The following is a 16,303-nucleotide window of genomic DNA, read 5'->3' on the forward strand; positions in this document are numbered from 1 at the left end:
GATGAGATGGGAGATGCTAGCTTCTCCTGGATCTCTAGCTGTTTCGTTGTGTTAGCTTGTTGTTGTAGCGCAAGCTAGAAACGGTCGCTACTTACAAAGTAAAAGCCCCCCGCTAAGAATCCAGTTCTAAACTACACTGGGGTGCAATGTAAAGCTCTTATTTTGAAGACAAATTTGTTGTCAACTGTTCCCAGCCCAACTTCGGGCTTCATGTCACGTCACATGTTTACTCGATGAATATTACGCCTCCGTTTTAGAAAGCCGATCAAAGCAGCTATCACATATCACCTAGCCAAAGATACGGCCCCAATAAACACTGTACAACATGAGGGATTAAAGGATTCCCTCTCATCCTGGAGACAATTTTTTTTTTTTTTCTTTTGTAAAAATCATTTCTCATCCAATGATAGAACTTGAACAAAACAAAAAAAACATTGCTTTGGAGACAACTACAATGTGTTTTTACTCATCAGTGCAATAAACATTTTGTGAAAAAATAGTGCCAGAGAATCATGATCTCAATTCTAAGCAAAAAAATCGTGATTCACATTTTTTCCAGAATCGTGCAGCCCTAGTCGTCAGTGCCGTGTTTTATCACTAACAGACCGTGAACTGTTGTCGGATGACGTGCTGTGAGTGTGTGAGTTGGACTCTCCATCGCAGTTGAAGTGTTTGTGTTTTAATGGACACTAAGCAAGTTCGGCTAAGCTAGCTAGTAGGAGCTAGGCTAGCGGCCCGACCATTGTCGAGAGGACGTCTGCACGGACGGGAGGAGCTTTGCCGGGTCGCCACGAAGAATGTCGCCGACGGACGGAGCTTCGCTGCCGCAGAGGGACACGGAGGTTTATCGCTGCGAGCATTTTGTTTTCACAGACTAACTTCGCCTCATAACAAGGCCGCGACCTCCTGTTAGCTCGGAGCTATGTCTGCAAGTCCAGATTTACACGATGCCGATAATGACGCCATTGTGTGTAAGTAACTGTTACTGTTTTCTCCCTCGTTTAATTTTACTGTGACTTACGTTTCTTTATTCATACCAGTCTTTTTAATTGTTTTCCAGCTGCCTGTGAGACATTACGAGACAGTACGCAGTTCAACAAACAACCAGATCTTGCATCGCAGGATGCAAGATCTGGTTGTGGAGATCTGTGAGGAGTTCAGCTCGGAGTCGATCGAGGACAAAGAGGGTAAGATTTATTAGATTAGATCCGTTTTTGGTCAATGTGACTGTTATTCTATTAAATGATAGATGTGTTGTATCCACACGCAGTGCATCGCGCAGTACTGATCGTCTTTATTGATTGTTTTTACAGCTGCTGGAAGCGAGACAGAGTGCTAGCTGAGGATGAGGTGGACCTTTGGAAGTGCGCCGCCATGGACCTGATGTCTGAGGAGGAAGACGGCACAAGATGGCGGGGTGTCGGAATGGATTATGCGACCTCCGTCCTTTCGCAGCCGGGAGCTCACCGAGCTCTGTGCCATGCTGCTGTCACATGAGAGGCGATTCCGAAGTACAGGGCAGCACCACAGACGTCTGCAGAAACAGACACTTCGCGGTGCTGTAGGATTTTGGGCCTCTTGTGAGCTTCCCGTTTGTTGTGTGGGCAGTTTATGCTTTGTAGATGCTGTGTGTTTGTGTATGTGCTAATAAAACTCTCTTTGAATAAACAACTCCTTCCTGGCAAATGTCCCTTTCCTCAGTAAATTCATTCATGTCATTGATGATATCATAAATATAAATGAATGAATAAATCATATAAATATAAACATAATATATATATATATTCCCACCGGGGTTTACATTTATAATGACCCAGGGTGACCAATCACGAGTGATTTTGCTTGTTTATGAGTAGTGGTTTCATCCAATACTGAGTGATGATATTCAAGCCAGCCCACACATTCTCTGGCCAGGCGTGGTTTTGCTGCTATTCATATGCAAATTAGAGCCGTTCGCACCTCCGGGAGCTCCGCTGACGTCATGGTTCGTTTCCGACAATTTTCGGCACAGACAAACGCCACGTTCACAGCCTGTAAATTGTCGTGAACTGCCGAAAATTAGGGAGATTTCCGGGCGTTTACGGGGCTGAAAATCCCACTTTTCATGCAGTGAGGGTTCGTACACATTTTTCAAGGTCAAATTCAAGCACTTTTCCAGCACTTTTAAGGGTCATTTTCAAGAATTTCCAGCACCTTATTGCTGGGGTAAAATACATATCTACAGGAATATATATACTCGTGATTTTTTCCTTCACTTTTTATCACAATTATGTACATTGTATTATGCTGTAAGCATCTAAAATTATGTTTCATAATAGCAAAAACTTCAGAAATTAATTATCCAGTCTGATCCCAATTTTGTGAAAGACACAGAGTTATAATGTCAAGCACTTTCAAGCACTTAAACTAAAATCCAAGCACTTTTCAGACCTTGAAAACGCAACATTGAAATTCAAGCACTTTCAAGGATTTCAAGCACCCGTACGAACCCTGCAGGAAGAGGGTCTTAGCGTTGCAATAAAGGCTATGGCTAAGAGGCTAAACTGTATATAGATGCAAAGCTGGAAAGATTTGACAGGTGGTGGCAGGTTATTTGGAGCGAAGGGATAAACGGTGGGGAGAAGATCTGAAAAAGACAATTAAGAAGAACAAAAATCGTCCTTCATGGCAGCCAGCCAGTTTCTCCACTTCTGCAGTGCTGGCTCCTTCAAGTTGTCCTCCCTTCATGGACAAGGTTACTTGCTCATCTCTGCCTGCAGCCACAGCCAAACTCTTTATTAGAATAGAGTTTCCCCAGTTGGGTGAGTCAAGGGGTTCTACTGATGTCACAGATTTCATTCAGCAGTGCGAGAACTTTCTCACCTTAAGACCACTGAGTGGCATTGAGCACTTAGGCACACTTAATGCTGTTCTTAATGGGCCGACACAGAGCTGGTGGTTAGCTACCTGTAGCAAGATAGCAAATTGACCAGAGTTTAAAAGGGCTTTCCTTGGAACTTTCTTGCCCACTTACTACCAGGCTGAGATTGAGGCCTTGTCCACACGTACCAATATGATCTTTTTTTCCTCCGTCTTTCTCGGCATCGTTTCAAGAATAGTTGCATCCATACTGATCCACTGAAAACGATTGAAAACGCTGTAGTTCATACTCCAGGCCTATAGGCGCTTGAAATTCACCAAAGGCGGAGATTAAGAGAGGGCGCATGCGCATAAGCTTGCGCTTTGTAAACAAACAGACAGTAGACAGAGAAAACAAACACAACAAGAAGAAGATGAAAATGGCTTGTGCAAGGAAACCAGAATCGTTCGTATGGACCGATAATGAGGTCGAACTGCTGCTGCAACTCATACTCGACTACAAGGCGAGTAAGTTGCAAGAAAGGCTCAATATCTTCTCCAGCAAAATGCGTTTTCATGATCCATGTGGACGGTCGGCCAGAACGATGCAATACATGTGCGTTTGAGCAAAAGAGCGTTTTCATGTGGACAGCCTCTGAGGAGCAACTCCGCTTGAATGCGCAGTCACCTTCTCAATGTCTGAGGGACTTTGCATTTGATCACTGCACACTCTGCCTGAAGTAGAGACCAGAGATGCCTGAGGAAGAGATGGTGCGGCGCCTCCTCAGTGCATGCAACCCGAGGTTGGCTAGTGGCGTACGGGGTATCGTGTCTACTGTGGACCAGGTAGTTAAGGTGGGTTCTCTGATTGAAAAGGACTGGAGTATTTCCAAAGAGTATTGGAGTCAAAGTCAACAAGCTAACCCTTGACTAAAGCTGACCAAAAGACCTGAATATGGTCAGAGCCGGGGTCACGGTGCAGATGCAGCTGCTGTGTTGGGTGTTCCATCTCTCCTTGTGGTGCCAGTAATTAGAGGCTCAAAGGGTTTATGTTGTTCTGGATTCAAGGTGCACCTACTCCCTGATAAGTAGCACCCTGTGGAACAATATATAAATGGCAGGCGAGACACTGAATTTGAGTGAGATCCTAAGGTTTATTATGGCCAATGGACAAGAGAGTAAAGCCAAAGATCGGAAGACCACCTTGCTCCTAACACTCCAAGATGCACACATCACCATCAGCATAAATCCACACTTCCACACAGGAAAATACGTTCTGCCAGGGGGTAAATATTATAAGTTCTTGCCAAAGGCTCATGATACACTAGTGGGGTCATGCAGAGCCTAAAATCAACTTTAACATGGCCATAATGGACAGATTGCCATAAAGTTCCACTTCCCAGTTTTATATTGACCTCCATAATTTTCTCCCATAATATTTACAATTCACACATAATTGGTTCTTTCATGCTGAGATTCAATCATCAACATTCGCTCTGGTTTGTTTCCTTTTGCGTCAAGCAAACAAATTGTCACTGGTGTACTTTTATATACTGTACACGATACAAAACGATGGACTAGGTAACTAGACAGTCATCACAAACATTTATCAATGTTCAGTCCGATACCAGAACTCGGATTTCATAGTTGATAGATTGGCTACATCTGTAGATGTGCACAAGATTTATTCTAGACAAAGATGCCAGAGTGAACATGTATAGACATTTTAATAGAGTGCTGCTGAAATAAGTCAGAAAACCCCAAAATGTGTTAGCGTTTTTGCACTTCTGGTTCCCTTGGAGTCGATGCATTTTAGAATGGGTTATTGTTTAGATGCCTGAACTAGGTTCTGTGGTAAACATGCTGAAGCAGTTTTCATGTTTTGTGCTACAGCATATAATATATTATAAAATATAGGCAGTTAAGATGTGTTTACAGAAGTTGTCTAGGGCATTAAACAGTATTATACCAAAACAGAGACTCATTTAGGCTACTCACTAGTCTGTCTTTACTGGCAGACTTTGTTGCAAACTATGTGTGTGTGTATAGGGTAGGAGGCTTTAGTGGTGATAATGGTGAAATCAAGCGACCATGACCAACCTCTGGCGTTTGCAAAAATCATCAAAGTCTTAATCAAGTTTATTAGTGAAGATTATCTTGCTGAACAACGCGTGTAGGAATCAACAATCTAAAAGCCACTGCAATTTAGAGCAGGTGCAGCCATGGTTTTGATTACCGGTCCATACATCTACTGGAATCAATCTACCCCCTTTCAATAGTATCAAATAACTAACTGAATAAGAATGAACTGAAATGACAGAATAAAACATCTTGGACAAAAATGATTTGTTTTTTACTAGGGCTGTCAAACGATTAATTTTTTTAATCGCGATTAATCACATTTTGTCCATAGTTGACTTGCGATTAATCGCAAATGAATCGGAATTTTTTTGGCGCTTTCTTTCTGTTCTAAATGTACCTTAATGTATTTTTTTCATGTTCTTAATACTTTCAACAACATAAGAAAGGGCAAATATGCTTGCTATTTGAGACTCGACGTACTCCAATGGTAACTCATTTCATGTCGACAGTACGTGCAGATAACTTTTGTTCTATCGAACGAACCATCTGGCAGTGTTTTGAAAGTAAATTTGCCGTTCATAAGTCCTTTCTCCATTTCCTTCACTCTCACTTTTCAGTCCACTGTGTTTTTCCCGAATGTCAACCCTGCTTCTTCTTCTTCTGATTCCCTTTCTTATTCTTCTGCCACCCTTTGGATCAAGACTAAAGGTGCCATCGACGGCCATAAATCAAACAATGCGCGTTTCTTTTTTTTAAAAATACCAAGCGTTAATCGCGCGTTAAAAAAACTTAACGGCGTTAAGAGGATGTTGCGTTAACGAGTTATTAACGCTTTAACTTTGACAGCGCTACTTTTTACTTTAAGATTCTAGTTTGGTCCATGTCTCATTCACAAACACCAAAGGGGCACAAGTTATGATCTGTACAGCTGCGAGCCAACAGGGGTTAAATTACATGTTTTGGCTTCACTTTTTAGCCCATCTTTGGTAACATACTGTATTAATGGTGTTAACCATTTTTGTTGGCTATTGGGGAAGATGTCAATAAATATATTCTTGGATCGGTCTTTTGTTACACAAGTTGATTAACAGGATATATAAAGCAGCTGTATGAACCAAGAATATTCACAGTTATATTGAAATTGATGTATTGTGAGCATGATAGTTCTTTTGTTTTTTTAGTATATTTTTCTGTTCCGCAGTGCATAATTGCAAAGGATGATTTTCTCCCCTTTCAGGGTGATACAGCAGCACATTGATTCTATTATTTTGTGACATATTGCTGTCAACATTTTGACTCCAGGCTTCCTTATAAGGAGGTATTATCATATTAGTATTTGTCCTGTATATAGCTTGTTATGAAAGTATAAAAGCCCAGATGGGCATTTGCAGGTCGAGGACTTCATTAGGATTCATAATCCTTTTCTTTTCCTGAAAAACGTTGTTATGATTGTAAATGAATAATTTTACAATGTTTGCCACATTCTTAATGACTGTTTTGTTTGTGTCTGTGTTGGAATTCTGACCTCTAATGCGATTTGTCAGCTAGTGGCATAATGCTGTTGGAATCATGCGATATCTGTGTTTTGTAGGGTACTGCCAGTTTGTGGAAAAAAACTTTAACATGACTGATGTCTACAGGATGCTGCCAGCAAACACTACGGACCCAACGGTAGCTAGCTAGTGTTAGCGGTGATAATGTTATGTAGCATTAGCGTCATTAACATTAGTTAGCATTAGTGTTATCAATGTTTGTGAGTGTAGTGACGAAGGCCATGTTGGGGTTAGCTAGCTAGCATTAGCAACAATTGTTGCAACAAACAACAAACTGCCAACCACTTGAAAAGACATATGATCCAAACAACAGCAGCATTGTAACATGAATGCAATGGTAGGGGGAGCTCGACTGCCACATTTATTCGCTGAATGTTATCAATAACACCTTTAAATCATGGAAAATTCAACATAGAATTCATATTTTCATATGTGAAATGTCAACACCCAGCTAAAATTAATGGAATTAACTCACTTCATCCCTGAATGAACAAACAGCAACAGCAGCAGCTGAATACTTCATCACTTATATATTGACAGAAACATCTCAACACAGCAGAACAGTGTGAGAGAAATAGACATATTTGTATAACAAAAGATTTTCATCATAAATAGTTACATAAAATGTTTGATCAAGTCAAACAGCTTATACACACATATCATTTTGGATTATTTACAACAATGTTTACACATTTGTACAAAAATAGAATCATTAGATGCATCAAAGTAAAAAAAATATTGACAATCATCAGCAGTGTGTAGGAAAGTCTCATTTTTCAAACAGGAATCATGTTACTGATGCCTAAACTGTTTTTCTTTTTTCAAACTTGAGTATTTAAGCTCAGTTAAAAAAAGTTACAGATCTTTATGTATTTATTTTTACAAACAATCGGATTCATTTTCTTTCTTCGTAGTAAGCCAGCTTACAGCTGACAGCTGCAATTAACAAACCGTAACATGATACAGATGGACAACAAAGTCCCCACAAGAGTCCAACATAAGAAAGGGATCATTTATGTCGTGCTTGAAAATGTGTGAGAATATAAATCAACACATTTACTTGATCTTTTATTTATTATTGTGAAAGGCCCAATCTGTCAATCTTCTCACCTAACAAATCTGAAATGTATTTACATAAACAGTTAGTGGTATATTCAGTCAGGGACCTCAGGAAACTACTCTGAAACCTCAATTACCTTCTCTGGGACTCCAGAAAACACCTGCTGTAAAAGACCTTTACCCTACCCCCAAGGCCCAGATGTAGGACCTCAAGAACCCACTTAGACATTTTTACAACCTTTGAAAAGTCTTCTGGAAACTCAAAATTGAGTCATGTGTTTTTTCCCAGGCAGCTGGGACACATGATAGTCCCCGAAGATAATTTTTGTATAAAAAAAAACCCTTTTTTGTAAACCAAAACCTGTGGTAGCCCATTAACTGCCAAGAAGGGAAAGCAAGTTTTAACTGACAATTTATTAAGTAAGAAAGTTAAAATTTTGATACAAGGTCAGAATAAGTTGTAATTTTAAAGTCAAATTGGCATAAATAAAATGACAGGTTGAATTTATGAGATTAACTATTGATGTGAAATTACTTTGTACTGTGTCTGGAAGAGGACTAGTGATAACAGGTATGGAATAATATTGACATTATATTTATTAAAACAATAAATATTATTCAATAGTTAAGTCTTGTTTGCACAATGTTATTATAAAAAGAGAATAAATGAAATATGAAACACTGCATGTGACACTTTTAATCTTCACTTGTGTGTGATAATGTTTTTCCTGCTATAGAAAAAATGAATGTCAGCACTCATTCACATTAAAATGAGGGATTAAAACTCTCATTAATAAGATTCAAGTAAACATAAATCTGACTTGCACATGTCAGCTTCCAACATTAATCCATGTGTAGCCATTCTTACTCACAGACTTTATATTGAACATTTCCTGGGGTACCAATTAGCTCAGTTGGTAGAGCATGTGCAGAGGCTTTGTCCACGCTGCAGTAGCCACAGGTTTAAGTCTGGCCAGAGCCTCTTGCTGCATGCCACCCCCCTCTCTCATCCTATTTCCTGTCATCTCTCTGAAGCTGTCTTTTCAATAAGGTCCATTTTTCTTTTTCTTTTTTTTTTTACATTTCATGACAGATCCAGGGAATCCAAAACAATCCGAATAGTTTCCACCAGCTGAAAAAGACAAGCTGCAAGAAAACTGATCAAACTGTAGCTTTCAAGGTTTTTGTTTAAATCATTACCAACCACAGCTGAACTTTAGCTACAGACATATAAAGAGATGTAGTAATCAGATTACAAAAATCTTTCACAGTTACTATGAAGAATTAATGCAAAAGGGTTGGCAAAGTCAAGCTGATGCTCCTTATTCAGACTACAAAACAAACTGCAGCATCAGCCATTTTGACTTAGGTGTTCACAAAAAATTTGTAAAATTGTTTTGAAAACACAGATTACTATAAATTATGACACCAATTACAGACAACTCTGTAACTCAAAGTACTCTGATTACTTGATACATTAATTATTTACCATTAAAGGTGTTATTTGTGAGATATCTTGATGTTTGTGTGTCATGCCCAACTCATCAAATAATGATGCTCTGGGATTGTAAAATAGGTCGGTCCCCATCCCAAAGCGCGAGTATATGACTAGTAGGGAATGAGATTTAAAAAAACACTTTTCTAAAAATTGGCACCCTTAATGGGCAATATTCTCACTTCTTCTTCAATGGTAAATTCAAAACGTTACATTATACAAAAAATTCAATTGAACAAGTGTTCAACAATGTTCGTATAATACAGGAAAAGAAAAACAATTGTGGAAAATTATATCCACCTTTTCTAGTGCAGTTAATGTTCAAACTGAACAAAACCTCCTGTATCGGAAACTTGAAATCTATCCAAAAATATATGTCCCCTGTCAGTTGAATTTTCTGTGTCGGTTCACACACACACCCCTTCTTAAGACAGTGTCTTCAAATTGAATCTGTCTTAAAAATCATATTGTTCAAATTTGAGAGATTTCTCCCTTCTGTCTCCTCTTTCTACTAAAAACTGGCTTGAGCACTGGCATTTGCTTACTGGACCAACAACTATCTGTCCTGCATTGGTGACACCTCGCTGTCAGATTGTACTGTCCAAAAGTGCTAGCAACATGCCATAAACACAAAGTAAACCCTCAGCCTCTCAGCTTATTTTCACAACCTCATTCTCCTGATGTCTCTCCTCCTCAACAGTTGGAGTTCTCACTGGTGCCTCCTCCCCCTCCCCCTCCTCTGGATTTGGCAGCAGAGGCTGATTCAACAGTGATCTGACAACCATTGGTGACATGACTCATGACCTTCTGTTTAAGCTGAGTTACTTGCTTCCGCAAAAGTGCGGCGGTGGAGGCCAGGTCTGCATTCTGGTTCTTCAGGACCTTCACCTTTTCCTCCAGCCGTGAGATCCGCTCCAGCTTCCGCTTGCGGCACTTTGATGCAGCGATGCGGTTACGGAGCTTCTTGCGTTCTGCTTTGATTCGCTCTTGTGTCTCGAGGTCAATTGGGGAGAGGGAAGGAGGAGATGTGGGGTCACCTGGTGGGTGAGGCACCTCAGGGACAGTCTGAGGGTTGTCCAGGCTTCTGATATGGTGCTGAGCGGCTCCACCGCCACCATGGCCGTGGTTATTGTATGCAATCTGTGCTCCAGAGTATGCCATCTGGCCCGGATTGTAACTGCTGAGGTTGGTGTAGACAGGCATATCTCCACTGGACATCAGGTTCCTCTGATAGGGTCCCTGCACTGAGACAGCAGAGGAGGAGGATGGGGACATGGGGCTGCCTCCCATGAGTTGGTTCTGCTTGTGAAGGTCAGCGAGCGCTTTGACAAAGCCGTCAGCAAACCCCTCTTGCTCGTTGGTAGCCTGGTTGCGGTAGATGAAGGGGGTGGTTGAGTTGGATACAGGGCTGGTAGTGACCAGTCCCTGGTTTGACTGGATGATCAGGTGCTCCAGGTCGGGGGATGCCAGCTTCAGCAGGTTCATGTCTGCTGAGGGTGCCACTGATGTCATCAGGGAGCTGTTGCCGGTGAGCCCCAGGTTGTTGTGGTTCCCACCCCTTCCTCCTGCCGGACCACTACCACCACTGAAGTGATGACTGCCTGCCACTGACATGGCCTTCTTGCTCATCAGCATCTTGTTTGATGGGTAACGCTCGTATTCTGCAATCTGGCTGAAGCCAGGAACAGCGGGGGAGTCGTCGTGGTAGAAAGGAGTCTCCATCTTGGCCGTCATTGAAGAAGAGGCATCGTGGAGGAAATCTTCATAATCAGATTAACCTGAATATCAAAGGGGATTGAAATGTTCCACTGATGTCGGCAGCTGGAGGATGAAGGCAGGACAGAGACAAGAAGAAGTGTTGATAAAAGGAAGAAGAAGGAGAGAAGACTAGTACCTGCAGGGGGAAAAAAAACAAAAAAACATTTATGTCTGTGAGAGAAAGAGAAGCACAAAAAGGACTGACAGATGACTTACATGTTTACTATGAGCTAGTGCTGACACTGCTGACCCTACTCCTGTGTGTGTATATCTTATACATGTACATGTTATATATACTGTGTATTGTGTCTTATTTGCAGTATTTATCCATCTCTGGTTGGACAATAATATTTGACCATGTAATACTGCTGGTCCATTCCTCTCTATCTATTCTTTATTCATTTGATCAATATTATAAACCATTTGAGTTAGAGCAGCAATCTGCTTTGTTAAACTAATGTTCCAAAAACAATTAGCTTTATTCTTTATATATATATATATATATATTGTAAATGATGTGAATGCATGTGCTGACATCACAAATAATACAGTTATCATAATTTCCAGTTAGTGGTATGAATGAGATTAGTAGTGTTAATGTGTGCTCTCATTGTCTAGTCTTAAGTTCATCAGTACATAGTCACAATGAAATCCATTGATCGAAGTAATTCAATAAATTTACTTTGATTTAAACATTACATTAACCCTGTTTTCTTATTAAAATACATTTAAGTTTATGTGTAGTGTTTCTAACCTTGATATCCGAACAAACATGAATTAAACATTTGTAAAACAAATATTTTGAACTTGTGCAATGTTTACAGTATACTCTGGTTCATTTCAATTTAGTTCTTTAGACATAACAGTTCCTTTTGTTTTTCCATTATCAAAAAATCTGGATGGTACAAAAAGAAATGCTCAGTACGAGCCTGTAGTTGTAGTCGGCAGTCGACTGGCTGGCTGTGGAATCAGCAGCAGGTGTGACATTTCACTTATTATGTGCAAAAGCGTAATGCACAAGTACCTATCTGTCAATATTTTGGTTTTAGACTCAATGCCATGAGGGAACCTGATAACATTAGTTAGGAAATAAGGAGTTGGTTACCTCACTGAGAACTTGGAGGTATGCTGCCTGTCACCTGAGCTCTTCATCTAACAGCTCCTTTTTGTTCCATTGCTCCAACAGACAGAATAAAACTACTCCCTCACATATTTCAGACTGATCTGCTGTCAACAAATTAGGAAATTAGTTTTGCTTTGTAAAGCAGGTAAAATATTTGAACATCTGACTGGGACCCTTTTTGGATGTCTGTTTATGTGTAAAGCAAGTTTAATATCTGAACGTCAAACTTTCTGCAAGAAAGCTATCTTGATAACTCGCCAGGACCCATTTTGTATGTCTACAGATCTAAAGCAGGTTCAACATCTGAACCAATCTTATTGCCATTGTTGTAAACTAAAACAAAGTTTGTTTTTTTCAAATAATAATGTGGAATTCATGTTAGATAAAGATCAATATTTAAATTATAAAGAAAATGGCAAGAATGAAATAAAATGACTATTTTATATTGTGCTATTATTTCAAATTTTAGCTGTTTGGTTGTTTACGAGTATTTTTTTTCTTATAAAATTTTTGTACCAACTAGGCTATGTGCATGAATTTAGCAGGACACTTTAAGGATGAAAAATGAGCGAAAGTATCATCACAGCTGGCTTTGGTGTGGACGAGGGAGATTTGATAATATTAAAGAATAGGTTCAGTTTTTTTTATGTGTATCGCAATACAATACTTGAGATTATTTTAAAGGATATTACAGTGGGTTGGAAATTTTCATTTCCATTCCTTCACCTGGAGAGCGAGACCTGTAGACCAGGACATCCCTGTCATTGTAATACTGTTTGTCACACATTTTACGTTTGTGTCAAACATCTGTAGCCTCATTATCTTTTGCCTGACTTAGGATTTTGTCCAAATCAAAACACCATCAGCCACAACATTAAAACCACCTGCTTTACATTGTGCTAGTTCCCCTTGTGTCACCAAAACAACTCTTGACTTGTTAAGGCGCAGACACAAGGCTTCTGCTGTGGTGTCTAGCACTGGGCTCTTTGTCACATTCTTTGGGTCAGTCCTGAGTAGTTTTTGCAGTGTGACAGGCCACACTGTCCTACTGCAGGCGGGTACTGATATTAGGGAGTGCTGTAGCCTGGAGGTTGTTTGCGTGGTCTATTTTGATTTTTGGGTGGGTTGTGTGTGTCAAGTGGTATCCACATGAATGCCGGGACCCAAGGTTCCCAAGGTTCCCAGGAGAACACTACATGATCTATGTCTATGTTAATCACTTCACCGGTCAGTGGTTTTAATGTTGTGGCTGATCATTGTACTTATGGGCAAATTAATAATGTTTTAAGATATACTTGAAAATAATGTGAACCTATCCTTTAACCTTGAGAGTTAAAAGAGCAGAAGCTGCATCACACAACAAAGGCCACACATTCTGGCATCAAGTAACTAAAGTAACCATGAGACAATATGTATGAGGGTCTGATTAAGGTCGGGTAAGTCATCACCTAGCACAATCACTTCCTGCTGTAAAAAGGGATACTCCTCTGAGTTTTTATGGCAATGGAGGGACAAGCAGTTAGTCACTTATGTTAAGAATGTATGATGACCATTTCACCCAACATGCAGTGGAACACAAAGTGATGCCAGTCTGACCTAGTCTGTTTGGACCAATGATCACTGAGTATTTTGAAAGTATATTAAAAAAAAATGTGAGTCAACCATTTAACATGAGACAGCCAAACACAACAGCTTTAAAATACATTTACATTTCCTTTTTTCATGTTGACATACATATTTGTACTGCAAACACATCTTGCAATATCAGGGTAGCATTTTAAGGTACCTACCACTACTTGTCAATGGGGATGCAGCGATGAACCAACTTTACTGTGAACTGTAAAAGCACAGCTGGACTGAGTGTTTCTGTTCTCACTCTTAAAAAAGGGACATTATAGACTATTATTTTTTTTATGAACAACGGTTGAGCAGTGACAAGACCGAAACAAACAAGAGCAACCGGCAGATTGCAGGTGGAAGGAAAACAAACCTGGTGGACCAACATAAAATGCTGCACGGCGACAAGTTCAGGTAATAAGTTACACATGCTGTGTCATGACGGCAGTGACTCCCCTAGGTAGTGTTTGAGGGGGGCCGGTGAGCATTACATTAGTTAAACAATGGCTGAGGGACCAACACCAAAACTTTGTTTCCACCAAAAAAAAGGCACAAGTCATTTGTATGGGATTTGGGGATTTTGGATACACAAAGAATGACCTGGAGATTGTTCAAGAAGAAAAAGTTGCCGAATAAAAGTTGCTGCTAAAGGGTCCAACATCTCAAAATTTTGAAACATCTTTGAGTTCACCATCCAGCTATACATGCTCAAGTGAAGGTCATACACTAAGTAATAACAAAGTAAAGAATTAAAAAGTGGCAAATTACTTAATAAAACACTGAGTTGGTAGGGAATTAAATATAAATGTGTCACATACAATCACAAAATAGTGGTGAGAGTTTGGCTTTCAGTGCAACATAACCAACGGCAACAAAGCAGAAGAGACCCAGCTGTTATTTGTCTTATATTTATTTCCAAAGAGATTTGGGCATTGTTTCTCATTATTTATTTTCACTGTTCCTGTACTATTTATTTTTCAAAGGGCAGCATCTGTTAAAAACAAAAGCCAGTAGACAGATAATTGATCATGCTTGTAATATAGCCTGATGCATTGAAGACAGAGGTCCTGCAGCCTCTGACTTCATTTGTTTTGTTCAAAAGGGATATACTGACATGGATGTTTACAGAAGTAGCTTATATTTAATTTTTTAATATTTAAATATTTAAAATGTTTTGTGCATTTAATTGATTATTTTGTACTGTAGTATTTGGTTACTGTGTTATTTCTGTTTTGAAAGGCAGCGACTATTTAAAACAAAAGCCAACAAAGAAATGTTGTTGAGACAAAATACAATAAAACCTCCAATTAAAAATGCTCATGTGATTTGATACATCCCTAGTGTTGTGAAATAAATTAATGCATTAAAATCATGAATTGTGTCATCAAATTTTATAATCATCAACCTACTTGTCAGTGATTTCTTGTGGACTAATTATGTAATGGTAAAACTATTTCTAAATTACTTTCAAAAATGGGACTTGTCAGCCTGACTATGAAACAGTGTATGTGCCATAAAAAAATATCAGCCAATATGAATTTGTGATTCTTATCCAATACCTCAATTTTCTATCTCCATTTCCTCTCTGAATTTTAGAGCAGTTTAGAGAGAAATGAACGTTATACTCCACTACATGTATTTTGCATTTGGAGTTACTCTATACAAAATAAATAAATAATCAGTTAAAAAAATATAAGAAATGTAACAATCCAACATTGTGTACAACATTAAGATACTAACCAATCCAACAAAAATAACATTAGCAAGAGGCATAATATACCAGTACAATATGTATTATATGAGGCCATGAGCTCATGATTAATAAACAGATGTATCACATCATCGATGTTACTGCTATTTGAATCATGAATCGTTATTATTAGTCAGACAGTGGAAACAGCAGCCTCACCTCTCAGTACTGAAGCTGTTAGATCTGTCAGGACGCTCCACACGGCAAAGTTCCCGGTACAGCCGTTAACTTCACACCGGGAGTGGAAACGAGAGACACCGCGGCTGGATCTGACGGACTAACGCCACCATTCGGAGGAACCAACGGTCCAAAGAGTTGCTCTACCCAAAACTGTGACGAGCCAACACAACACAGCAGCTGGATGTTACACAGGTTAATAGTAAGCACTGATATAGGTTAAGACTCACAGAGAGAAGCAGAGAACTGCGGACAAAACCGAGACCAGACCGAGTGAGTCAGAGGGAGAGAGAGAGAGTCAGAGATAGGGAGAGGGAGAGAGTCGGAAGGAGAGAGAGCGTCAGAGAGGGAGGGAGAGAGAGAGAGAGAGAGAGAGAGAGAGAGAGAGAGAGAGAGAGAGAGGGAGAGAGAGAGGGAGAGAGTCAGAGGGAGAGAGTCAGAGGGAGAGAGTCAGAGGGAGAGAGTCAGAGGGAGAGAGACTTTTTGACTTTTAAGCACCTTTATTAAAACATTTCTACGTATTTATTTACCACTCCCATCTTGCCACAGAGAGCAGAGAGACAGTAAAGACAGTAAACAGTGAAATTCAACAAAACACATGATGTTTTCATCATATGTAAATAATTTCCCAGTCTGGGATCATTAAAGTAATTCTATCTATCTATCTACAGACTCAGGCATGTTACAGAACACGTTCTGTTGCCAGGGCCCCATGTAACACCCTCCACTGCAGATCCCCTGATCTCTTAGGTAAAGTGATAGGACAGGCATGTCCAAACTCTTCCACAAAGGGCCGGTGTGGCTGCAGGTTTTCTTTTCAACCAAGCAGCAGCACACCAGACCTGACTCAT

General features: G+C 39.8%; 1 protein-coding gene across 2 annotated transcripts; it reads right to left on the reverse strand.

Annotated features, from left to right (window-relative positions):
• Nucleotides 1–6,803: 6,803 nt before the first annotated feature.
• On the reverse strand, nucleotides 6,804–15,764 carry june (JunE proto-oncogene, AP-1 transcription factor subunit). 2 transcript variants are annotated; one of them, XM_030436873.1, is made up of 2 exons: nucleotides 15,435–15,764; nucleotides 6,804–10,848 (listed from the first exon to the last, which is right to left on the reverse strand). In XM_030436873.1, exon 2 carries the CDS (start codon nucleotides 10,759–10,761, stop codon nucleotides 9,721–9,723), a length of 1,041 nt encoding a protein of 346 aa, XP_030292733.1. In that variant the 5' UTR covers nucleotides 10,762–10,848; nucleotides 15,435–15,764; the 3' UTR covers nucleotides 6,804–9,720. The 2 variants fall into 2 exon arrangements, with proteins under 2 accessions (XP_030292733.1, XP_030292732.1); XM_030436872.1 differs by having other exon boundaries at nucleotides 6,804–10,921.
• Between the last annotated feature and the right edge of the window lie 539 nt (nucleotides 15,765–16,303).

This window comes from Sparus aurata, chromosome 12, assembly GCF_900880675.1.
Source record: "Sparus aurata chromosome 12, fSpaAur1.1, whole genome shotgun sequence".
NCBI lineage: Eukaryota > Metazoa > Chordata > Actinopteri > Spariformes > Sparidae > Sparus > Sparus aurata.